Here is a 27,500-nt window from a genome sequence, read left to right as displayed (position 1 = left end):
CACCCGCATGATGGTCCCCCCCGCAAGTCAGCGTCGCGGAGGTTTGACACTAAAAATCAGCTCTTGGGAATGGAAATGGAAGTGGCTCATACAAACAAACCTACATGTGTATTTTGGAGAGCACCAACTCTTCTTGGCAATGCTCACGCATCACATGACTGGCCTGCCCGGGCGTACACGTACGGCAACTGTGCAAAGCAGTGTCTCGGCTTGCGGCTGCTTCAGAAAATTCCACGGGATGTTTTCAATAAGGCGGCAGCCTGAGAGCTGGCAAAACGAAATCCCGCTGCACACCACAAAGAACAAGACGCCGCTTTTTTGCCCTCGTGCATGAGAGACAGCATAAGGAAGAAGGCAGGAAGAAGTGGAAAATGAGATTCGGTCCTGTTTGGGCCTGGTGGTGTTTGAGGACATTCAAACCTCTTTTCATATATTTTGTTGGTCACCATTAAATAATGAAAACAGTCGGAATAGCGCATAGATAAGAAGAAGCAAGCAATCAAATCCTTGCTTTCCACTGTGTGGTTGGATAATCGCTATTGCAGATTTATTTCTTTATTTTTGGCAGAAACAACAAAGTAGCAATGCTAATTGTTAGCATATCCCTTTGGCGTTGTTTGTTGGCAAAAGAAAATGGACTTTCCAAAGGCAATGTGTGGTTGTTTAAAATCGACAAATTGTAATTCTTTTTGTTTTATATTTACTTTGAAAGCAAACTGACACGAGCAGTTGTCGAAACCGTCTTGAAGCAGATTTTTTTGACAATAAGACCATAAGGCATCACAGACCTTTTCCCCCAGTTTTATATTATATATATATATATATATATATATATATATATATATATATATATATATATATATATATATATATATATATATATATATATATATATATATATATATATATATATATATATATATATATATATATATATATATATTGTCTTGTTCTAATCCGTTCAATACCCTGTGGTATTTTTAGATGTGCTTGTTATTGAGGTGAGGCAGTACTTAATAATAAATTAAGCTCTGGTAAAGAAGTACCATCTAAATGTTGTTGACGATATGAAGTGGCACGTCTTTAAAATATTATGGCCGACTTTCTTGCAAAACATAAGAAACTATAATAAAAAAAAATACAGCAACACAAATCATGTCTGAGGGCTCCGCGGGAAACCAAAATCGGTGCCGCCCTAGATGAGTAACCACCGGCTACGCGTGTTCTTTAAAATGTGTTGTTTTTTTATTTTATTTTTTTCAACAATCTGCAAGCGGAGAACAACATCCTGCAATACCAGCGAAATCCTCAATAGACGAGTGACACTAAGAAACATTCGAGTGAAACGGTCAGTGAAGCGCTATCAGTGCTTAGTATGCAGACTGTTTGGCGACTGTGCAATTTCACGCAATTGACACTGTCAGAAAGGTATTCTTTCAAAAAAATATGATCCTTTTCGCTACGAGTTAAAATTAGTCCGCAGTTAGCTCTCTTCCCGGAGGTTCATATGTTGCCCATCAAATTGTGCGCATGGAACTTAGATGAGCATGAAACGTTTATAAGCTCTGTCATATTTACATATAAGTACATGCAGGCCCGCATGTGTATTTTCACGGTCAGACTCTTCAAGCGGTGGTGCCAAAATGAAATATGAATTTAAATGGATCAAATCATGAGGGTAAAAAAATGGATTTCCAATCAGAGCCACTTCATGCTTGCCTCGTCACATGAGAAAAAAAAACCCGAATGGGACCTCAACTGCTGTGAACCGAGTGCTGCCCGGAGTCCAGTCAATTTTGCTTTGCCCGATTGGACTCACACTGAAACGGCAATGAGAGATAAGTATTGGTCCAGTCCATGTGAAGCAGGGCACAGTCACACTGGAACAATAAAGGAAGGGGCCCTTCCCTAAACTGTTTCTACAATGTTGGAAACGACAATGTACCCAAGGTAACTATAAAAAAATCAAGAAACCTTCGCGCACGCTGGCTATTTTACATTCTTGAGCATGTCTGGTTAAGCCCTCAATTCTTACGACATTTCTTTTTAATTCCCCCTTTCTAAACCGCCAAAGTTGTCTTGCGGTTCATGCAATAAAGTCATTTAAGTACCAACAGACGGGATTTCACTACTTCTAATGTCATTTGTCAACGGGTGCTTTCGTGGTATCAAATGGATGATAAAACTTCATTGCTAGTTAGAGACACAAACAGCGGGGACTTGTACTGGACCGTAAAGGGAACAACAAGTACGAGACAGGAAGTGATTCGGGCCTGAGAAAGGCACATTTTTAAAACATTTATCGGGTTATTTTTCTTATCACTGCACCTCTCTCAACCTTCCACCCTTGTGAGGATAAAGCGGATCAGAAAATGAATAGATGGAATTCAGGATATCAAACGGTGGTCATAATGTTTGTGTCTGAACGCACATACTGTATGTTGTCATTACTTGACCATTAGTTCATATCTAATCACACCAAAATGCCCATTCATACTTTTTCTTTAATTGTAGCATTGAGCTATTCTCCTGGTATGGCGCGGAACGGTTAGTTCTTGCTAAAAGTTCTCATAGTTGGTTTGCTAGTTCGATAAATTGTCATACAAGTGAGAGACATGAGCTTGATATCAAATAAATGCTCAAACGGTTTTCCTCACAGCGCACTACACAAGCATTTTACCACCTGCTTGTGGAAACGCAAATGTTTATGTAAACGCACGCATGCACGCGCACACACACACTTACACACTCACAAACACACACTTACACACACATGCAGAATTTTGCACACACACACACACACACACACACACACACACACACACACACACACACACACACACGCACACACGCACACACACACACACACGCAGACACACGCAGACACACACATACACACACACATTCCTTAGGACAAACAACTCAGGAAATGTTAGCAGCATTAGCTAGGAATGCTAATTGAAACAAACAGCAATTTATTCAGTCCTGCAATTTTAGCGTCTGACTGCACGCGTGTGTACCAGAGGTCTAGGAGCCATTGTCTGTTATTACTATCATCCTTTTTTTTATTTAGTTCTTATTTTTTTCTGGTTTAAAAAAATGTTCAACATAAACACACATGAAGACTGAGAGATTCTGTTGGTTGATGATTTCTCCATGCCGATCATCTCACCTGCGCCAAAGGCGAAAAAGTAGGTCTGGTTGGGGTTTCTCTGTAGCAAGGCAGATACACGGTGAGCCATGCGCTCGTTCCGCTTGTAGATGAGCTCCTGGCGGAAGTAGCTGTCGATCTGCTGCGCAGTAGTTCGCTCATGAGCTGGCAGAGAGCTGTTAATGAAGTGGGGCAGCTGGGTGGGGGAAAAAAGGCATTCAAAGTGGGCATTTTGAAAAGGACATACACTGATTTTCTCAGTCCATTGGCATATTGTAAATTTTGGTGCATTACGGTGGTGAATAAAAAATAAAATAAAAATGAAATATATATAAAAATATATCTATATAACATACCTGTCAACTTTAGCTAATAGCTGCCCTTATAAATTATTACAATTCCCATCTAAAAAACGCTAACAAGCGGAAATGCACGCAGCTTAACGCGGATGCACACGTTATGCATTTATCAGTACGACCGTATAATAATAATAATAATAATAATAATAATAAACAACAACAATAATAATAATAAACAACAACAACAACAATAATAATAATAATAATAATAATAATAATAATAATAATAATAATAATAATAATAATAATACATTTCATTTATATAAAATCATATGTATAAAAGGTATATACGATTGAGGATTACTTTTGCTGGTTTGCTGTGATCGGCGGCAACATTGTCGTTGGCTGAACTGGATTTGAGCCAAAATAGCTGTTGTTGATTACAATATATATATATATATATATATATATATATATATATATATATATATATATATATATATATATATATATATATATATAATTTTTTTTATGCACGCCTTCAGATAATGCATAGCTATGACAGCACCATCGTCCAGGACAACAAAAATTGGTTTCAACATAAAAAGGGCAAAAGGCCGATGAGTCTCAGGTGTTTAACTTGACACGAGGTTCGCGGTCTGCACTCACAACGTGACACTTTATGATGCTGTTTAAGAGCAATGAATCACCGAGGCGAACACAGCGTCAAGTTCCCATGATGCCTCAGTAAGACAAATGAAATGCGAAAGAGTTGACGATGAGAGACGGACAATTTTTGCCGTAAAGGCAAATGTGTTTCGTGTGTTTGGATTTGACACTGTTAGCGATTTAGCCTCCATCTTTTTGACTTTACGCCAACAGCTTTTATTAATTAATGTATTACCTACATCCGAACCTGAAGACAGTTGGGATAGTCTTCATGACCCCCTGCGACCTTTGTGAGGGTAATCGGACCGGAAAATGGATGGAGATATGGAAATGTGAAATACACACTTTAAAAATGTTGTCCAATTGCACCTATCACTTTTCAGTGTACCAGATGGTATGTTAGAGGTCTCCAATTTGGATCCAATCAGTTTCCCACCTGCAGTTCTTCACGTGAAATCACTCTCTCTCTCTTTCTCTCCCTCTCTCTCTCTCTTTCTCTCCCTCTCTCTCTTGCTCTCTCTTTATCACTCTCTCTTTCGCTCCCTCTCTCTCTTTCCGGGGGTCTGATCGCTCTAACATGTGCTGCAAAACTCCAGTACATGTCGATTCATTATGGCCCAATTGCTCAGATTTAAAGAACAGGACGCCACCGACGGGCCATTCAAGTGAAAGGGGCGATGAAACAAGCTCTTGGGGGCCGATCGAGTTAGAAAGACGAATGGACGTAGACTACAAAAGTGACGCGAGGGGGGCCAGGGAGATTTTTTTTCCTTTCACACTTTCCTGCGGGTCTCCGGCGTGAATAACTTGTAAAGCTAAGGTTACATTGTGTGTTGGGTTTAATGTGTCCGGTGAACCTAATTTATGGTGAGTTAGGGATTGTGTCAAGATCTGATGACATTTTGTGTGTGTGTGTGCTGCATGTTTTTGAAGCAGTGATTTACTATTGTGTCTTGTCAAATGATGTAAGCTATTTTGTTCACCGTCAACAATTTCTTGGCTCAGGGCTTCCTGATTCATGTCCCTTGAGTTTTTTTTAATCAATGTCTGTGTTATACGACAGTACAAGTTTAGACCTCCACCCGTCCCCACCACCACTACTAAAGAAAGCAAACTGTATTTTGACATTAAGATGCTTCACAGATGGACTGGAATCTCATGACATTTGCATACATTTTGAATTAGAGATGCCTGGTTGCCTTCAAAGGGTAATAAAATTCTCATGTTGTTTTTGTGTGTGGTCAGCTTCTGCTTGTGTTTAAAATAAGCAAAAAAAAAACTAGACTGCGTGTGTGGGTGGTCAGGCACTAGCTCAGAAATGATCCACCTTTGTTCTGATGCGGAGGTCAATCTGATTGTGTTGCAGTTATTTTGTTTTTGCCTTGAAAACAAAACCAAAAGTTGAGGACATGATTTATCCATCTCACATTGGAGCTACTTAACTGAAACAACAATGTTTTCATAAAAAAATAAAAGAATAAAATAAAACAGCTCCAGCTCCAATATGGCATGGGCCAGTCTCAAATGCGAACAATAGGATGGCGGTTAGCTAAAACTATCAAAATGACGCCACATCTATATGTATAACAAAGTATTTTGAGATATTTTGTTGAACAAAAACAACATTTTCACACTTTTAGTACAGCATTAAAATGCTTAATTTCTAAAAAAAACATTATAATGCCTACTTCTTTTCAAAGTCAGGTTTGCCATGTTAGCTAATTAGCCGCCTCAGTAAACAGTCTATCGTATGTATTTTAATACATGTAGACAAGTTAACTCTTATTTTGTTGCAAAACTTCAATTTAAGCCATTTTAGTGGTCATATGATTGTTGAAATTGTTCAAGGCTAATGGGCGCTTGAGTAAATATTGTTTTGGAAGTATCGTCTCCTATTCCAGCTGCTCTTCATCGGCACTCTGCATATCTTTTCGCACAGAATTCATCGGACTCACTAACCGAATAGACCTTTGTAAACACTGTTTTTAATTGCAGTGAATATTTTTTATCTTATCGTAACCTGTTAAAATATATTTCTTTGCACTTTTAAATAAATTGTTAAACATTGGTTTCCACTGACCGACAAAACATGATTTTTATGTCCCTTCGTTAAAGCTTTTATTTTTGGTTCATGTCATTGTTCACTTTGATCGTGGAACACATTTTGAAATTATTTAACTTGGTCTAATTTTTAATGTTGCAAAATATTTGGATCTGAAACGGGGCATGTAAACTTTTGACACATGCAAAGAAAGATATCCACATGTAAAGGATGCCGAACAACTTTTCGGCCACCTAGGTATTATCTCAAACATTTCTTAATATTTCTTGATGAACATTTTCATAAAATGCCCCATATAACATGGATTATAATGAGTGGAGCGTGCAGACCTGTGAGTTGTCATGGTTGAAGATGATGGAGCTGAGATCCCCACAGTTGTAATGTGTGATGAGGTCTTCGGTGGTGTAGGCGCCCTGTAGACTGCCCGCTCGGACTCCCTCGTGCTGCAATAGGGTTTGGTTCAAGGCGAATAGCACCTGTGGGAAAGTTGCATGCAAAAAAAGGTGACCACATTTTTTTTCAGCTGCTGATCAGTTTTCTGAAGTAATTTTTATTGTAGGTAGTAAGGACCAAACAATTTATCACAAGAGATAAAAGTTAATTTTCTTATTCCAGGTGAGACGAAGGGCTGGAGGGACATGGGGGTCATTTACTACTTCTTTTGTAATAATAATTCACTATTTATTATTTAATAATAATAATAATAATAATAATAATAATAATAATATAGAACTAAAAATGATAACAATACTACTACTACTACTAAGCACACCGGCTTCACAGTGCAGAGGTCGCCGGTTCGTGTCCCGGTCCGGCCTCCCTGTGTGGAGTTTGCATGTTCTCCCCGGACCCGCGTGGGTTTTCTCCGGGTCCTCCAGTTTCCTCCCACACTCCAAAAACATGCATGGCAGGCAGATTGACCACTCCAAATTGTCCCTAGGTGCGAGTGTGAGAGTGACTGTTGTACGTCTTTGTGTGCCCTGCGATTGGCTGGCAACCAGTTCAGGGTGTCCCCCACCTCGTGCCCGAAGAGATCTGAGATAGGCTCCAGCACCCCCCGCGACCCTAATGAGGAATAAGCGGAACGGAAAATGGATGGATGGATCGATAATATTATCATTATTTTATTTAAATACAGTGCTGCGCAAAAGAGACTGTCATTTATAATTTGTAATGTCACTTATTTTGAGGTCAACTGCAGGTAAAGTACCATCTCAAAATATACACCAGTGCTTTTCTAGTATAGGGTGGACGACGTTTGGAGAGAGGTCTTTGAAATTGTTCTCACTGCCACCAGGGGCGTAATAAATCTACAACGGCCATTAATAGGAAAAGTAAACCCTCTTTAAAGCGAATTTATTGCATGCAGCCGGCGTTCAGCCGCGGTGACTCTGCATGATGGGTCAAATCGAAGAGCCCCCCCAGCTCCACCCCCACCGCCTCTCACCGACTCCTGCTGCGCCACGCCACATGCAATCGGTCTGACATGTGGGTCAAAGTCGGTTGAGGGCCATTTTGCTCTCCCCTCCAGGAACCGGAGGCCCACGTGAAGCCCTTTCACACACTTCTACATTGCACCTAAACTGACTTGATTACGCCAAATGACTCATCTCGTCATAACTTCAAATCTCAGTTGGCTGCGGAAGGCCAAGAGCCGTCCAAGAAACTCAGTGTTGAGAATGTAGATGATTCGCATCGGTCTGATACTGCTCAACGGATTTAGCCCGAAGCCGTAATTTACACAATTACATGTTGCTTTCACAACCGTACTGAATACCCACCGGACACATCATTAGGTACAGCTGCACAATTGTAATGAGAGCCGGTACAAAAGCATTTTCAAAAAGAGTGCCTCTTACCCAAACCGCTACAGTAAAATTCTGCAAGGATGGTCTGGAGACATGAGTAATTTTTTTTAAATCACTTTTGTTTAGATTTGGCCTTCTGAACAAAAATATTTAATCAATATGTTTATTATGTCATTTGTTTTCATGAACTGTTCTACTCACATTGATGTCCTGGAAAATATTACTTTAATTTTCTGCCGTGTTGCAGGCCAAACCAGCAGTTGAATCACAATTCATTTAAATGTAGACTTTTTTTGCTTCTAAAGAAAGTGGGAAAATGTAATTCCTTAATCCTATTCAATGAATAATTTACACAATAATTCCCATATTAATGACTAATTTTCAGCTTCATGCAAAAAAACCACTTTGCTGCAATTGCTTTGCAATCACTTTGCTGCTGTGAAATGTAAATTTCTCCACTGTGAGACTAATAAAGGCAAATCCAATCCAATCCAATCCAAAAAGGTTTCAAAGAAAAGCTTCAAATGAATTAATTTGGATCGTCAAAGGCACACTGATGATTTCAATACTTCTTCTTTTTGGTATTAATATTATGATGATTATTATTGTGATTATTAGTATTATCTTAGTCCTACAATTCACTGGCAAAAATGGGTATCAGGAGCGCCAGGAGAAGTTTAAAATGGTACATGTCCGTACTACTGTTTCTGCTCTCAACACGCTGTAAAAGTCGACACATCACACTTCTCCATGTCAAAATCCCTACTTGGGTCAGCGGTGATATCTTTTTACTAAACTTTTATGGCTGTTGCTCATCAAGGTGTTTACTGTTGCAAGGTGTTTTTTTTGTAACTTGCATGTTGCTTGTTCTGTAGCCACAAAGGGACATAAGTATTCTTGTACCGGTCCCAAGCATGCATAAATACAGAGGGTTGTGTCAGGAAGGCCATCCGGCATAAAAGCTTGGTCAAAACAAACATGCGATCAAACCTCTGAAGATGGAGGACACTGATTCGCTGTGGCAACCCCTTGAAGGGAAAAGCCGAAAGGAAAAGAAGATCTTAGTCCTGTAATACAACCAATCATCAATGGAGCCATGCATCATAAATATTTAAGAACCATTTGCATTAAATGAAATTTACATCAATTCCTAACGATTGTCCTCAAAAATATGAAATATTTGGCAGTGAACTCAGGATCAAGTTAGCCATCAGACTCAAGGACGTGGCAAACTGCATATGGCCAAAAATCAAGTCAAAGTTGAAAAAAAAGTCCCTGCATGTACACATACACATAAGTCTGCATCCCCCTTGATGCTTTCCGTGAAATCTCAAGATAAGGCATTGAAAATGACTAAAAGAGACAGTAAAATGTGACCGAATTGTACAATATGATGTAAGGCTTGTTTTTGAAGAGGGGAGCATATGCTGCACAGATGGAAATGATGATCTTGTAGGATTACCAAGTGGTCCAGAATTTGGGTTGGTGGTTTTTGCACACATGCTGGCTGTGATCTAAATCAGGTGCAAGAAAACAAGCAGAGGCCTTACGCTTACTGATTTCACTTTTCTTGCTTTTGCGTTGGATGTTGGAGCCTCCATTTTCTGAATTTTGTGCGTGTGATGCTCATCAAAAGTTATTTTGCCAAAGTTCACACATTTGGATAGTTTCCCTATTTTCCGCATTATAAGCCGCACCTCAAGGTACTCAATTCTCCGAAAAAAAACTTCAACACGCCTTATTATCCGATGCGCCTTATAAATGGTGTGACAGTTTCTTTATATTCCCCATTTAGTTGTTTCCCAGTTGGAAATCCTCCATGAAGCATCTCCAGATGGTTCAGAATGCTGCTGCTCGCCTCTTGACTGGTACACGTGAGAGGGAGCACATAACTCCAACTGAAGCATCCCTTCACTGGCTCCCCATACATTTTAAAGTTGTTTTCAAGATCTTATTATTTATTTGTCTTCAAATATTTAAATGGCCTCGCTCCTCCTGACCACTCCGAGCTCATCCACCCCTACATACCTTCCTGCTGACCAGACATTGTTAAATATGCCAAAAACTAAACGGCGCGGCTCAGAGGGGATCGAGTCTTTTCCTTTGCTGGTCCCACTCTCTGCAATGACTTGCCACTGAACATTTGGCAAGCCCCCTCACTGCCCATCTTTAAAACCCACTTATACTCTTTGGCACTCAGCATGATTTCGATTTGATCTTGGTTTCACTCCCTGGCGCTTTCTACTATCTTTGTCACTGCTTTATTTCCTGTATATATTAGCTGTTCTTGCACAGTTACAGTATACACCTCAGTCTTCTGACAATTTTTATTATGCTTAGAATATCTTGTTTTTATCTTTCCTCCACCCCCCGCCTCCCTTTCAAATTGCTGCCATGGACTGCAAATTTCCCTGTTATGGGACGATTAAAGACTTTCTTATTCTGATTCGGATTCTGTCTATGTTAAGCGCTTTGTTACAGCTTCAGCTGTTGTTAAAGCGCGATATAAATCAATATGTATTGTATTGTATCGTATTGTATTTTATTGTATTGATTATTAGCAGGAACCAATTGTCAATAAAAACAGTTCTACCCGAGACTAATTGACATGTGCATCCATCCCATGACTGACAAAACGAATGAAGAGTCAAGCAAGACTTCTAAGGACATTATGCTTCTGAGGCTTTTTGTTAAACCAATAAAGTAGGCCATTCGTTGAAGGTGCGCTTTATAATCCGAAGCACCCCACGGTGCAGAAAATACGGTCCTTCAACAACAGCGCAGGTTCTTTTGCTGATTGTCGATGAATTTTCTAAAAGCAGAAACGGATCACAGACGTTCTTCCCTTTTTTTGGTCTCAAAAGCGACAATGCAACAGCAGAATGTGGTCTGCATTTCAAGCGGGAGGCCCCTAAATCACGTGGATGCGGTCGCTTCTTGTTATCATCATCACGGATATATTCAAACTCCTTTGGTGATGCCACCACGGGACCCTCCGAGCTCAATGAGAATCTTTTCTGCATGTTTGTCCTTTTTTTTATCTTGCCGTCATTTAATCAGGCGCCAATAAGGAAAAGGAGGGAGGTGCGTTCCCCTTGGCCGCTCTCACCTCCCCGGAGAGCCCGCTTGTGTTTCACGGCTTGAAAAGGCTTTGATGGACCCCTGACCCTGTAGACGTGGTGTGTCCCAATGTGGGTGGATGGCGAGGGGGTGGTGATGAGGGGTTTTGGTTCGCCCCACCCTGCAGGGCTCGAGTGAGGGTAAGGAGTTGAAATAGCATCCAGGGCAGTTCCGAGAATAGGAGATATCGGTGCCCGGTTCCCAGCAGCTCCAAAAACCTCTTGTGTGTAAAGTATTGTCCATTCCCAGCATGACCACAGCGCGAAGGAAACATGTTAAAGCAGGGGTTTCAAAGTCATATTCTCCCGCGGGCCACATTGCAGTTACGGTTTCCTCTCAGGGGCCGTTATGATTTTGGGAAAGCCATTAGAATGCCATTAGAATGTTTCATCAGACAAATTAATTAATAACTGGTTTAAAATCTGAAGTCAAGAACAATGTTTAGTGGTTTACATTGGACATTGAAATTTTGGTTCGGACATTCGCAAGCATCATGGAATTTTACACGTTTGATTTGCTTTCACGGGCTGAATAAAAGGATGTGGCGGGCCAGAATTGGCCTCTGGGCCTTGACTTTGACACCATGCTTTAAAAGGACATTCACACTGAGCCAGTATTTTTCCAACCATGCTGTGATGATCAGATGTGCGCGAGAGGGACAAATAATACAGCATTGTTGAGATTCCTGAAAAAACGGTTAAGATGATTATATATTCATTTATTTATTCAGACGTGTCTCGGCTGGTCAGCTCAACTGCCTTACAATGCAGAGGTCCAGGGTTCAACAAACAATCATTCACACTCACACTCCCACCTAAGAACCCTTTTGTGTGTTCAATCAGCCTCCCATGCATGTTTTTTTAGGAATGTGGGAGGCACAATAACTGGATTACCTGTAGAAAATGTTTCCATCTAGTTTTCTGAAATAATCGAAAATAAAAGCCAATGATTCACCTGCAATGATCTGTAATTCACCCACGCCTCCTTCCTAAATTTATCAAACTAACCCTACTTTCTCACTTTTCACACTTTCAACAAATCCTTATGTACGTTTTGTGAAGTATTGCACGCCTTGCAATTCTTAAGTCAAAAAATTGGCCACGTAAATCTGACTCTAGTAAAATCAGGTTCCCAGAGTCCTACGTCTTTCCAAGCATACCATCCCGATTTCCTACTAAGCGGATGCCTTAAAAGGCGCCTGTAGCCGATCCCATCAAACCTGGAGGTTCTCACATGACTTCATGTACAATCTACGGTGGCAAAAGAGGGGGGCATTGAGGGCTTTAAACACCTGTTGTTGTCTGATCTTTTACTCTTGAAGCAGAAGCACCTCGAATACATTAAGCAGAGGAAGTGCTGGTGTCACCTAAGAGCTCATCAAAGTCATGCGAACAGTCTGGGTCCAAGAGATCCGCCGTTGTCTCATCGGCTTTTATCAGCGGCTCCTCACCAGGATCTTGGGTTTTTGTCTCTTCGGGAGATCCGTGTCAGCTGTCAGGGGCTTTTCAAGACAATCTTTGAACGTCTCCCCTGCATCGGAACCTCGCCAGAAACTTTTTACAGCCTCTTGGCGCCTTGCGGCATGTGGACTTGACTCGCTTGTTTGAAGGTAAGCAGCACTTTCAACTCATCCCATCTGGCGTGGGCCTTGCATTGAGTCATCCGCCCCTTCCTCGTTCTATACTCCCCTCCACGCCCACCACCCTTTAATGCCGACGCTGTCGCAAACGGACCCCGGCGTAAATTCTCCCAGCTTTCTACCGCTGTGCCTACTCAACCTTCTGTTTTAGAGGAGGAAATCCAGGGATTACCACGAGGACAATCCCGGTGGCAGAGGCCTGCTGCTGGCAGCTTCCACAGAAAAGCCAAGTTTTATTTCTCTTCCGTTTTCCTTCAATCCCTGGCAGAGGGAGGCGTGAGGGTCTAATCATGGCAGATATCCCCCAATTGGACCTCCGCTCTCATCCTTCCCGTCTCTCCACATGTACCTTGCAATTGCATGAGCCCCCCCATTGGCACTCTTTTACCCCAGTGCTCTTCGGCCTCCCATTCCGCTACTTCATAGGGCAGTGAGTGAGGTGGGGAGTGGGAATGACGAGGGTGGGAATTTGCTGGATGTTGCCCCAGCTCTCTGCAAACTTGTCTACAAATAAACCCCACTGTTTGACTTGGCATGGTCTCCACCGCGCCAGTCATCCTGGCTTTCCTGACCCCAGACCCCCCTACCCCAAGAAAACAGAACGTAATAAAGTACCACTCGATCCCCACAGAAGCGGCTCACAGCTGCTCCCTCACATGAAAGTCTGACTGACATCTGTAAATTGGAAAAAGGAGTGAGAATGACAATGCAAAATCCCGCTATCTTTGTCGCCTTTCAATAACAAGTCTGATATCTGGTGAGGTGGCACACGTCGTACTTGAAATGCATCTATTTAAACAGATGCACATGTGTCTTATTAACACCAAGAGATGGAATTTCAAGCCGGATGGGTGGCCCGCCCCCGAAGAGCAAATGTCTTGGAGTCAACTTGGTCCAACACGCATTCTCTGCCTTCTCGAGCTAGCCATCATGTATCCCTGCAAGGCTTCTGTCCAACTGTCACCCTCACATCGATGAAACCGTTCAACATCACGTTGACTTTGAATGACCAAATTCTTGAAGTCTTTGACCATGAAAACTTCTGACTGGCGAGAGTGGCTGCCTTTGCAGCAGCTCCTGTATTTTGTTTTTCTACTTTCATTCCTTTCAGAACTTTGCTGATGTGAAATGTAAATTTCTCCACTGCGAGACGAATAAAGGCAAGTCCAATCCAATGATAATACATATGGATGGCTGGATAAAAATAATCCTTATAATTATTAAACTAATACAGACAGAACTCTCTTTTTGTGCAATAATCTACCATAATTGTAACATGTATCGTATTTTCCGGTGCATAAGGCGCGATGATGCAACTGTCCGGAGTATAAGGCGTACCTCCAATGAATGGTGTATTTTCAAACTTTTTCCAAATATAAGACGCAATAACTTCAATAACTGACAAAAGATTTTCAAATATAATATATAAACATATAAAAGTTTTCCAAATATAAGACACACCCACATTGTCTGCTGCTTCATTAGAGGCTGGAGTTACGCGTAACTTCTACAGGGAGAAATGGAATCAGTGGCAGCTGACAGTAGTTGGGAAACCTGTTGTGCCTCAATACGACTTCACATATAAGATGTACCTGTGTATAAGGCGCAGGGCCATCTTTTGAAGAAAATGGAGGCTTTTGGGTGTGCCTTATACACCGGAAAATACTGTATTCGTTCTGTATTTTGTCGCATTTTTATGATCCAGAAAATCTTTATGTCCGAATTTTGGGGGTTCTTCAAACGGATTAGGGCATTTACATTGAAAATGCGTCCCTCCTTAAAAATTGTTCTACTTAAGAAATTTCTTCCTGAGCCAATTAATTTCCTAAGTGGTGAAGTCTGTAACACAGTAATATAAAACACTGAGATCGTTCTGACAACCGTATTGAAAGTAGCCAAACAAATTGCTTGCATTTGCAGGCATTAACCTAAAATGGTCGGTTTGAAAATACTTCCTCTGGGGTTACTTTACTCTTGTAACGCCTAATAAACACTCCTAAGATCTGCTTGATTCGCTCAGCAGCTATTCTGAAGAGGCCGAACAGAAATCATTTTATACACACCAACGATTTAACAGTTTTGACACGTTATAAAAATGTCAGTGAGTATTGCAGCTTTGCGTTCGCTGGCTCTTTTGGCCAGTTGTGGCACTGTGACTGTCACGGTTTGCAAGGTGGTGATGGCGGGTGCGGATCCCAAAAAGCAGGCAGGAGGGAGCAGGAGGTTGTGTTTGACAAATTGTATTAAAATAAAGTCAGCCGGAACAAAATGTAAAACATCAAAATCTTCTGAACGGAAAAAAAATACAAATATCAAAAGAAAACCAAGATTAGAAGTCCGCCAAGATCAAACAAACGCATGCACTGCACACAATGCATGCAATTGCATACAACAGCATACAATGTGTTCAAGAGCATACAATGACGTTTAACAATTGCCCGACACCGAATGGTCGTGCCGGGGGTCCTTTTGAGTGTCACTGATTGGAAATGACCAGCACCTGTGCAGGTGCAGGTGGGGGCCGACCGCGCCCCCGTTATATATATATATATATATATATATATATATATATATATATATATATATATATATATATATATATATATATAGTATAGTTTGCCTTATAACTTCATGTATTTGTAGTGTATACACTCATATCATGTTTAATGTCTAATGTGCCATGCCTTAAGTCACAGCCGATTGGCTCCCTTTGAAATGAGGTCATTCCCGCTAAGGTATAAATAACATCTGTTGGGGAAACAGTCTCCCCCTTCTTCAGTGGTCCCTTTGTCTCTCTCTTGCTCGGTGCTCTGGCTGAATAATAAATATTCTTTTTTGTATATCACCTTACTTGCTGATGATTGAATATTTTGACGACACAAATGAAGAACTCAACCGGAAGAAAAACAAGATTTAATCTTAAAAAAATCATAATCTAACAACATTAAAAAAAAACTGTAATAAATAAACAAATATTTTTTGGGAAGAAGACAACACTTACTACACAGTATTTCAACTTCCGTACATAACAAATTGGTAGCCATATTTCGTGTTCAGCCGGCCCAGATCCAATCTGGTCTACACTCCAGTTCACCGAAGGATCTCATTAGACAAACAAACGCAAAAGCAAACTGGAGGGATAGTATTCCGAATAAGTTGTTCAAAAGAAGAACTGAAATTGTACATATGACATGGTGAGTATTCCTAAAAACCTTCTGCTCCCTCATGTTGGGATTTAGGCATCCTTCCTACTTCGCTCTCACCTTATCTTAAAGCTTGTAGTCCATCACGAACTTCGTGGCTTCCACTAATCTCAATACATTTCACACACAGCCTTTTTTTTCCTCTGTAAGAAAAAAAAATCGCATTGAATACAACAACGTGATCGTATCCAAACCAGATGAAAAATGTCGGCACGTGTTTAAACATTCCAACATCGCCCTCTCTTATCTCCTTCAGCTTTGCCTGGGCTTACAACTTTGGATGCAATCATTCCCCAAAGAATGATTTCTCCCCCTTTCAAAGTCAACATCGTAAGGTGTGACTGAAATGTGAGAACGCCACATAATCACCTGCAAAAGGTCCAGGTGACTGAAGTCAACGCCCCTACGTCATTCTAACGTTATGCGCCAGTCACGTCCAACGGATTACTGTTGAATCCCTTTTAAGGGAGAGAAAAATGTTCCACATCCACAACAAATACACAACGATTGCAAATGTCCCCATTGTAGGACTATTATATAGGCTATGGCCTATATAATGGGCCTCTGATCTTATCTTATCTTGTCTTATGAGGAATTTGTCTCCGGTAGAGCACGCGGCACTAATATCATCGAAAAATGGAGGTACTATACAGTTCTATTTGGGTTACTGTTTAGAGACTTAATAGCTTGGGGGAAGATGCTCTTTAAATGTCTGCTGGATTAGGTGCGCATGGATTGGTAGCGCCTGCCTGATGGGGGTAGCTGGAAAAAGTGGTGGGCACGGTGCGGAGGGTCCAGTAGGATTTTCCGCGCCGTTATTTGAATTCTTGCAGTGTGCAAGTCCTCGAGAGTGGGTAGGGCGGTGCCAATGATCTTTTTCCGTCGTCATAACTGTCTGTTGAAGTCAGATTTTGTCCATTTTTGTGGCGGCCCTGAACCAAACGGTGATGGAAGAACACAGGATGGATTCGATGCCAGCCGTGTAGAAATGTTGCAGCACCTCCTGTGGCAGGCCATGCTTCTTTCGCAGCCTCAGGAAGTACATTCTCTGTTGGGCCTTTCTCAGGATGGAGTTGGTGTTGACCTCCCACTTCATGTCCTGGTAGTTTGTGATTCCCAGCAACATGAAGGTCTCGATGGTTGACACGAGGCAGTTGGATAGTGTGAAGGGCAGCTGTGGTGATGGATGTTTCCTGAAGTCCACAATCATCTCTACCGTCTTGAGCGTGTTCAGCTCTAGGTTGTGAGGGCAGCACCAGAGCTCCAGCTGTTCCACTTGTTGTCGGGATGCAGACTCATCACCGTCTTTGATGAGACTGATGACCATGGTGTCGTCTGCAAATTTATCTTAAATTATCTCATCTTATCTTAAATTATCACATCTTGTTTTGATTATCACATCTTATCTTAAATTATGTTATCTTAAACTTTCTTAAACTATTATATCTTAAATTATCTTTTCTTAGCTTAGTTTATCTTATCTTATCTTAGTTTACCTTATTATTATTATTATTATTATTATTATTATTATTATTATTTTAGCTTACCTTATCTTAGATTAGTTTCTTAACAATCAATCCACATTTCTTGAATGTTTGGTGGGTATTCACTCAGCATTTCCTGGGAAATGTTGATTTGATTATACATATTCATCAAGGAGCTACATATAAAAATTTTCTCTTATCTCATTTAATGTTGCATTTTTTTTTGTTTAATCTTGTAATAAGAGTCTTCGAAAAATATGCAATGCACTTGTTGTTCACATGGGGCAGTGCTTGTGTTTTGGTCAACCCAAGGGAGACTGCGATAATCGGAGACAATAACCTTGTGAAAAGTAGTTCTTTTGGCTTTGCTTTGGCTTAAAATATGTCTGTGGTATTAGAAACATTTGTATGTTCTGTTTTTGGTTGTCACAATGGCTGACTTCTCCCAACTATTCATCCATTTCCCACCAAAAATAGATTCCCATCTCACCCATCAAATTAGTTTTGGCCATTTTTTTTACAAACATGAAAATAGTAATCTACGTACTTTTCATACATCGCAAAGCAAGTTGCTGTGCTCACTCCCACAGTGGCGCACTCCACTCATGTGCACAGTTAGACCGCGTTTTGCCCTAAACTCAAACAAGGCATGAATATAGGAGGCCCTAAAGTCCTCTTTAATGCATACCAAGAGATACACCTTGCAAAATACAGTTGCCGAATTCCGTTTGATAACAGGAGGTACTGCCAGGTACGACTTTATGACTTCAAGGATTGACAAAGGCAGACCCGGCGCCTTGGAAAGAGATGAAACATATTTCAGCAGACAGCGAGCAATACGTTTTAACTTTGAATGTTCCCCTTTTCCAGCTCCTTTTTTACATTCTTTCTTCCCTCCCAGAAAAAAACAGACATGTGCAACCACCCAGAGATGGCAGCCATGCAGCCTTCCAGGAAAGTGCACGCTCTGAAGAAATACAAGACGATTACAACGGTGTGATTGCTCTCTTTAATCGTTTTAGCGCCGAAGCTCTCTTCTTAGGCAAACACTGGGTCGAAGCCGCAGCTAAATGCGGGCTTGTGAGCAAGGAGGTCGACCAGTGGCAGCGAGCGTGCTGAAAATGTGTGTGCGCGCGCTGTTTAAACATTAGGGCACCCACACATCTGTTTGAGAACACGTATGCTTCTATGTGTGCCAGTGCGTATAGCCCACAGGGCTGACTTGGGCTGCCATGCTCGTTGTTTTGCGGTCCCTCTGTCAGCACATCACAGCGACACAGCCCTCAAACGGGCCACAAATCCTCAGAGACCACACCGATAATGAAGAATGCCAGAGGTGCGGACGATGGCTTTTGTGGAACAACGCGACAAGTTGTGTGCAAATTGGGCAAGACAAACCAACGACGATTGACATGGTCATTGCGACACTCAAGCATCTTAACAATTTGAACTGGATTGCGCGACAAAAAGTGGTTTTGAAAACAAACAAAAAATGTGAAATGGGGATACATGTTTCTTTGGTTAAGTGAAATTATCAGCCAATAGAATAGGAATGATTTGACACAAGTTCTGAAAGCAACTTAAAACAGATTCACAGATCTCTTCATTTGTATTCCCTAACCTGATAGGATTATAGAGATTTACGCTAAACCTTCTCATAACCAGGGATCTAAATGACTTTTTGTAATTGGAGAAATAAAAAAAATATAACAATTTAAAAACTTGAAAAAAAATCTGCAAAACAAAAATATTGAAGAAAAAGATCCTTTGTTTAAAAAAATGCAAAGAATTGAAAAAAAATCATGTTAAATCGCAATATATTTTTCTTCAAAAAATTGTGATTATTTTTGAAAATCATCCCATTTTAGTTTGCAGTACAAATTATGACATTTTATAAATGAAGATGCATGAGAGAAGAAACATGACATAACAATTCCCAGATGATTACAATGATGCCGAATAAATCTTAAATGGTTTTAAATCACATTCCACACTAATAATCAAAATAATAATCTGACTCTGTCTCACAATTTTGGAATGTATTATAACCTTTATTATGAGGGAGTGTAGTTTTTGCTTTTTTGAATGTTGCTGTGCCGATGACCATTTTGTGTTCAGGAGCCTTATACTGAGCGAGTTGCTTGTTCTGTAGACACAAAGGGACATAAGTCTTATTGTGCCGGTCCCAAGCCCGGATAAATACAGAGGGTTGTGTCAGGAAGGGCATCCAACGTAAAATATTGGCCAAAACAAACATGCGGATCAAACCTCTAAAGATGGAGGACACTGATTTGAACTCAAAAGCCTTTGTTTGTCGTAGATTCTTGTTGCTGCGATACTAGAGCTGTTCATGCTACCAGAGACAAATTCCTCGTGTCTTTTACATACTGGGGCAATAAAGATAAATCTTATTCAAAAACCAAAATGTTGAACCAAACCATTTTAGCTAAGGAAAATCCGCTAGCTTAATGCTACTATATGAACCACCATATACAGGCTAAAAGAAATTGCCATGGAACTTAATTATAAACCTCGAAACACCTGACTCTTCAAGACAGATGTATATATATATATATATATATATATATATATATATATATATATATATATATATATATATATATATATATATATATATATATATATATATATGCGCTGTACATATACTGTATATATTATCTTCTTCGTCACATCTTGATTTCAACTTTCTCGCCGCACAACTGACTCTCACTACCAGTGGGATTGGATCACTCCTGGTTTTAGCATCGCATCTGTGTTGGGATTTGAGTTTCCATACACGTCCCCACATTTGAGAATGGTACCACCATGGCGTACACGCACAATTTCTCGAACATCGTGGAGGGTTGTTGTAAACTGTCAGAGCCAACTGAATCAAAAATGGAGCCACATCAAAAAGGAGCAGCTTTGGGAGTGTTGATGTGCACTCAGATGGGTTCCGGGTGAGCGGCCGTGGTTTCACGGACCGTGTTCATGCACAAACACACTGACAGATGTCTCGCACACTTCAGGGATTATAGCAAAAGAATGTATAGGGGGATGATTGTGCTGTGACTGTGACTCACACGCTCTGGCGCGCTGCGTCCGTTACAAAAGAAGACGCACACAAACACATGAGAGGCTCAAGATTGAATAGTTTGCGTTGCAAAACTAAGAAAGTCAAGGACATGCCCGATGAGAATGTTGACTCCGTGGAAACAAAGCACTCTCGCCAGCTAGCTCGCTCAACTCCGTTTCTCCTGATCATGTCTTTTCTTTTACCGCAGAATCGCTTTATCCTCCACATCAACACCCACCCCGACCTGGGTTCATTATACCAAAGTGGCCATGGCAACGCTCCAAAACAGTGAATGAGTCAACACTGTCAGGGTGGAGTGAGAGGGAACGGACAAACAGCTCCTTAATATTGTCACTCCAATGTTCAACATGTTTTGTCCCTCTTTGAAATCAAATAAAGTATTATTACTTCGGGAGACTGAACCAAAGAAAAGCCATTCATCTATGGGGACGATAGGATAAATATGCATTGCTCAGACTACTTTTTTCCAAGAAATCTTGCCAAGGAAAATGTTAATTTTTGTTTGTTTTTGAATCCTAGTTTTTAGTTCACCCCAGTTTACTTTTTGCTTCACATTTAAAATCGTTCAGACATATATCATTGGTTGCTACGCCAGCACCCTTTATACTTAATGTCTTTGTTTGTCGAAGTTTCTTGTTGCTGCAAAACTAGAGTAGTTCATGGTACCAGAGACAAATTCCTCGCGTCTTTTACATACTAGGGCAATAAAGATAAATCTTATTCAAAAACCAAAATGTTGAACCAAACCATTTTGGCTAAGGAAAATCCGCTAGCTTAATGCTGGTATATGAACCACCATATACAGGCTAAAAGAAATTGGCATGGAACTTAATTATAAACCTCGAAACACCTGACTCTTCAAGACAGATGCAGAGATAAATAGACCTTTGGTCCATTCTGTAATTCACAATCAGAGCAAATGACATAAAATGTCCAGTCGTGTAAACACATAGGCTAACGTGAATTAGCATTGATCTAATGATAATTATAAACACTTTAACTTCTACTTTTAACATTTAACTTCTACAAACACATAGATAGGTAGGATATTGATTCTACTGAAAGGAAGCCACAAGAAGGGAATGTCGCATAAAACGCTAACTAGCTGAATCCTACCACGTGATTCGAACACCACAGGGGGGCCAAAGGAAATAAGCACGGTGAAGTACTTATTAATCCCTAAATATCTACTTCTTAAAAAAACATCTTATACTGCAGTGAATGGGGTGGGGGGGGGGGGGTTGTCAACAAGGGAAATCCACATCAAGATTAAAAAAAGTGATTTGTTAAAGGAGGCTCTGACTTTCTGACAATCGAAAGTGTCAGTACTACTGACACGAGTTCAACGGCTACTGTGTAATGAAACGCAGAAGTGACGTCTTGCTATCTGGACCTCATGTTTGTGTTCGCGATGGTTTGTATCACCAATCACTCACGGTTCTAGATTCTCCCCTTTGCTATTGGCAAAATAGCCAACAAGATGTCAGCGCGCATCACGGCATGCGTGTCAGTATGCGGCAGATAGACGCACATAAATTGCCATTGTCATTTCTGGGCAGCTGCGTGTTCGCTTACATCCTGCCTGACCTCTACACTCTGCCTTTATCTGCTTACTCGTTTGACTGATGTCCATTTTATTCCTCTTCCTGTCCCCATTTGTTTTTGACTTTCACTCGCCTGCCATCCATCTGTTTCTCATCTCACAGCACAGAGGCTGACGGTTTTAGCCATGAAGGAGCTGGATGAGATAGAGGAGGAGGGAGTCACTTATCCTTTCCTATCAAATGCTGGTTGTATGAACAACCTAAGACTGCATTTTTGTCCAACTCTGGAAGCATTCCTGCATGTGCAAAACCAGCAAATAAACCCTCCAAAAAGAGAAGTGAGTTAATGAGCTCCTCCAGGGATGTTTGTTTTTTTCCATAACCAATGCAAACAGATATTTGGCCCGCTGGTTTCGGTCCTTAAAGACGCATATAAGTGCCTCTCAGTGCGATGAGCTGTCAGACCCTGTTAGGTTTGGCGTTCCAGTTCCTGCGGTTTGGAACTCCTTTCTGAGGAGGACCTTTTCCCCGCATCAGGAACTTCCAGGGAGCGACGGGAGCCAACGTGGGGAGGAGAGAGGACAGACAGGAAGGGAGCGCCGAGGGCTTCTCGTTATTGTAGTCATTTGCTGAAATAACTTGCATGATTTGTGAGTCACATTAAGGAGTTTGAGCCAGACTCGATATCACTTGGAACAAACGCGTTTTCATCTGAGCCTACTCAATTGTCCTTGGGTGTATCAAAGATGCAGAGGACGCATATACATATGAATAATATTATGATACCTTCAGTTACATTTACATTCCTTCCAGATGAGCCCCTGAAGAACTCATGGCTGATTAAAGCGAATTTATGTTTGTTTCTCTGGGAGGTGAAAAAATGGAATAGATTTGTTTTTTTTAGGGAAAAGAGCCGCATTGGCGGCTCGTCCTCTTGGGTGGGCAGAAAGGCCGCAGAGGAGCCGAACCCGAACTGACATCCATCATAATGATTTCATCCACAGTCAGTCATGCGTTCACAATCGCCAAAGACCATTTGAGACTCGCCTTCATTTTTTTTACTTCTAAAAAAACTTTGGTTTGTGTCTTTGGCGTCTGCATCTTTAAAACACACATAATATTTCTTCAATGCAATCCAAATCTCACCCCAGTTCCCTCTGAGCATCACTTTATCATATTACTGCAAGCAGTGGTGGGCCGTCAGAGCCAGCAAGGCCTTCTCTGCTGGCCTAACATAATCAGACACCATTATCATAATTATAATAAAAGTCAATTTCATTAAAAAAGTATTTTTTTCTAAATATAGATATATAATTATTCTGCATACTGTTTTCTTGATGTTATATTATATCCATTTGGTTATGCTCCTTTCAGTGTTGTAGTTTCAGGTCAGAGTTTTTAATCCAATCAGAATTCAGCTAGCTTGTGTCGCCAGGCTGTATGAAATCTGACCGACGCCTTCAGAATCAACAGTGAGGGCGTCTGTGCGCTGTACATGAACGGGCACATGTAGTTGATATATAGTTGCGATAGCCAATCAGATCACGAGTTGGCACAGTAAGGCCAGCTAGAGGGCCTCGCGTTGAACATGACATGTACGCGTCCTGTGATTGGATACTCACTTTATCTCAGCCCTCAGCGGAGACAGCGCTATGCAAATCAACCAAGCTACAACAGATCAGACCCGGAAACTTTAGCAGAAAAACCAAGTATATCTACTCGCTTTTTTAACCCACAATGGCTGAAGGAGAGGACAGCTCGCTGTCACATGTAGGTAAGCCTACAAGCCTCAAGAACAAATGAAAAAGATTTGTTTACTTTTATTTTCAACAAATAGTTCGTTTTGTGAACGTCTTGTTGTTTTTCTTATATTAAACTGACATTTTGTAATTTAGCGTAAAATCTTGTTAAAGATTGCATATTCCTGGTGGACTTCATAAAATTTTGTGGACAAATGATTTTAAATTTCCTTTTTTTTTAAGTGCTTGCAGTATCACGTATAGTGACAACTTCTAATTGCTGATGCAGATTTATTGATGTGTAATTGCTCCGGAAAATAGCCTGTGTTGTAGACGATTAAGGTGATGCCACGCCCAGTACTGCGTGCGGGTGCTTTTGTAAATGATATCTCCAGCCGTTGTGTCATAAATTATGGTATTACGAGGGATATTTGTTCAAGTCGGACTAAGCAGCACTTCACTGAAGGCCTAGGTGTGAAATGCACGGACCGCCACTGACTGCAAGATAGATCGATGGGTTTTGCCACTAGATAGCTAGCTAAGAAGCTGGGAAGCTAACTATTTATCTAACTCTTTTTCTGCATGTGGTATTTTCATCCTTATGTGGCTTTGCGTGTCCGATGAAGGTGTGTTATTTGTCTAACAAACTTCTATTATGATTCTTGGCTGCGCACTAGGTGGTGGTGTTCCTATAAAATAGCGATTGAGGTTAAAAAGTGAAGGAAGAAAAAGGGTAATGGCGACTTTCATGAGGTGTACGAATAAGTGTTGTGCTGTCAATACCATGATAAGAAAATACAGGCTTTGGCGACACTTCAGCATTGTTATTTTGCCTCCCACAACTTCTCATCGTTCCCATTCGCTGCCTTCTGAAATGAGACGTTTGCCAGTATGTGGAATGCCAGCGGTGACACCATAAGTGCATAATCTATAATAAAAGTATTTTATTTCTTCAAACAAAAAATATGTACATTGTATTATATTATATTATATTATATTATCGGCATATAAGCAGAACGAGTGAGTCCCCAGTGTAAGTGCTTTGCGTCATGCTAGCACAGATCTTCTCTGAATTGATGTTTGGTGTATCGATTTGTCTGTCTGTCTGTCTGTCCGTCTATCCGACTATCCGTTTAGCTGTTTAACTACCTATCTAGCTGTCTATCTAGCTATCCATTCATCCATTATCCGTACCGCTTATTCTTCATTAGGGTCGCGAGGGGAGCTGGAGTCTACCCCAGCCATCTTCAGGCACCAGGCAGTGGAGACCCTGAATTGGTTGCCAGCCAATCACAGGGCACACAGAGACAAACAACCAGTCACTCTCACACTCACACCTAGGGATAATTTGGAGTATTCAGCCTGTCTTGCATGTTTTTGGAATGTGGGAGGAAACCAGAGGACCTGGAGAAAACCCACACGGGCCCAGGGAGAACATCCCGCACCTGGGGCCAATTTGGAATGTTAATTCAGCCTGCCATGCATGTTTTTCGAATGTGTGAGGAAACCAGAGGACCGGGAGAAAACCCATGCGGGCCCGGGGAGAACATGCAAACTCCACACAGGAAGGCCGGACAGGGTCTTCATCTCATGACCTCTGCACTTTGAAGCCGGCGTACTAACCACTCGACTACCAGGCCGCTATCTAGCTATTAAGCTATTCATTTATTTTTAAATTTTGAGCACCCAATTCCATCCCTTTGTGAATTAATTTTCTCACACAAAATCCTGCTATTATGAGGACACGACAGCTAATCAGCGTTAGACTAGAGGAGCGCGATAGTGTATTTCCAGCCCATATGTTGACCTGTCTTCAGTCCCTCCACAGAGTTAAATTCATATCACGCTGCTAACAGGCTGATGTCATTGAAGTCATAAACGTCTTGGCTCTATTTTTTTTTTTCACGACCCAATGTGATATATTTTCTTCCACCCCCCCCCCCCCCCCCCGTCCCCCACCCACTCCTCATTCCACCCATATATATATATATATATATATATATATATATATATATATATATATATATATATATATATATATATATATATATATATATATATATATATATATATATATATATATATATATATATATATATATTTTTTATATATTTTTTTGTCTCTTGTCTCGGTTTCCAGGGGCAACGCTTTGAATTTGTTTGGGTCAGAGCAGGTCATTTGGAAGCAAACAGCAGCCAGGCTGAAGGTAAGATTACTTTTGCTCCTATGCGTGTTGTCTGTCTTCACGACTGATTTTTGTTCAGGGAAATATACTCCCAACTCTTCAGATTTTTTTCTTCCCCCTGCGGTAGTTATTGCTATTAATCCGACACAACTTGCTGCCTCGGCAACAGAGCATAAATATAATCTGCGACGTGCAGCGTGGGTGTCACAACACTCCCAAATACTCACGCACACAAATACAAGTATGCTGTTAAATCTATTATTAGCCCATGTACATTAGCTGGTGTAAAGGCAGCATCATTTGCAGTTGCCCGTCATTTGCCAAGTGTGAGGGAGGACATGGCTCGAAATGTAAAATAAATGGAAGACGTGATATATCTCTTGCCAGATGTAGAAGATGTCAAAAAAATGGAAAGCATCTCACTGTGGGGAACATCCAACTTTTGAAGTGTCGGTCCAACACTAGCAAAAACAAACCAAGAGTGCAAATGTGTCAAATTTTTGTCATTGATCTTATACTTAACTTCAAACTTTAGTTGGACTTCATTTCTCAACAGCCTATAAATCTACACTTGTGCGTGTGTTGAGAGAGCAATGAAGGCAATTTACCGCTGAGATTTCCACATAAGTGAGACGTCCTAAGTGTCAGCTTTGTGGGAGGAAAGAAGAAGGAATTGAAGGGAAAAATGCAATTTCAGGCAAAGAAAGTGTTTGTGTCAACCCAAGCTATTCAAAGGTCTTCGGGGTCTCTCCCAAAATAATGCCTGGCAATTTTGTCCCTAACTTTCACAATTTTCGATCACAGTGGAACATTTTTTGAATATTCACTTACCTTTCCACTTTATTGAGGGCAATACTTTGGGGTTTGGAACTGGGCCTTTATCAAGAGCAGTTCAATTCAGAAGAATTCCAGCCATTTATTGGCCAAAAGTAAAGCCTCTCCTTCCTCATGAGCATTTAGAAACAAAATTTAATACCTTTGTCACATCCCACATGGCTCGATGATTATGATGTGCTTTATTTTGGTGTCAGCCAATCCTCCATTAACTGTCTCCAGTTGGTCCAAAATGCTGCTGTTCGCTTCTTGACTTGTACTCTTAAAGGACAACCGACGCCTCCAGACAAGTTGTGTCCATAATTTGTAAAATCACTTGAAATGAGTTCTACTAAGCGTATTTTACAAAGATTCCACCGCATAGAGCTATATTTAACGTTTTAAGACTCACACTGAACATTCAGGAAGTCTTGTTTTCGAGTTGGTGACGATTCCTGACCGAGAAAGCGACACACAATGCATTTTGGGTACTTTGTTTGATCTGAAAACTTTGTGTTGATCCGTGTTGATGTCAAAATTAGAAGGAAAACACACAAATAACGTGATGGTGAATCGTGTGTTGCACAAAGACTACTATTTGATACTATTTGACACAAATTCCCAGCAGACAAATCAGCCCATTTCAAACGGAGCTTGGGCGCCATCTTGTGCATTTTCTGGAACGCT

General features: G+C 40.8%; 1 protein-coding gene across 1 annotated transcript in view; it reads right to left on the bottom strand.

The window, feature by feature from the left end:
* Positions 1 to 27,500, bottom strand: part of trabd2b (TraB domain containing 2B) — a 59,824-nt gene that overhangs the window by 10,003 nt on the left and 22,321 nt on the right. The window contains exons 3-4 of the mRNA XM_089000883.1: positions 6,511 to 6,657; positions 3,173 to 3,347 (exon numbers count right to left, since the gene is read on the bottom strand). Of these exons, the coding sequence (XP_088857009.1) occupies positions 3,173 to 3,347; positions 6,511 to 6,657 (322 nt within the window). The remainder of the gene's footprint in view (positions 1 to 3,172; positions 3,348 to 6,510; positions 6,658 to 27,500) is intronic.

Source organism: Hippocampus bargibanti, linkage group LG07 (genome assembly GCF_051943395.1).
Source record: "Hippocampus bargibanti isolate YZ-2025 linkage group LG07, ASM5194339v1, whole genome shotgun sequence".
NCBI lineage: Eukaryota > Metazoa > Chordata > Actinopteri > Syngnathiformes > Syngnathidae > Hippocampus > Hippocampus bargibanti.
Note: the sequence above shows the minus strand (reverse complement) of the source record. Positions and strands in the feature narration are given on the sequence as shown.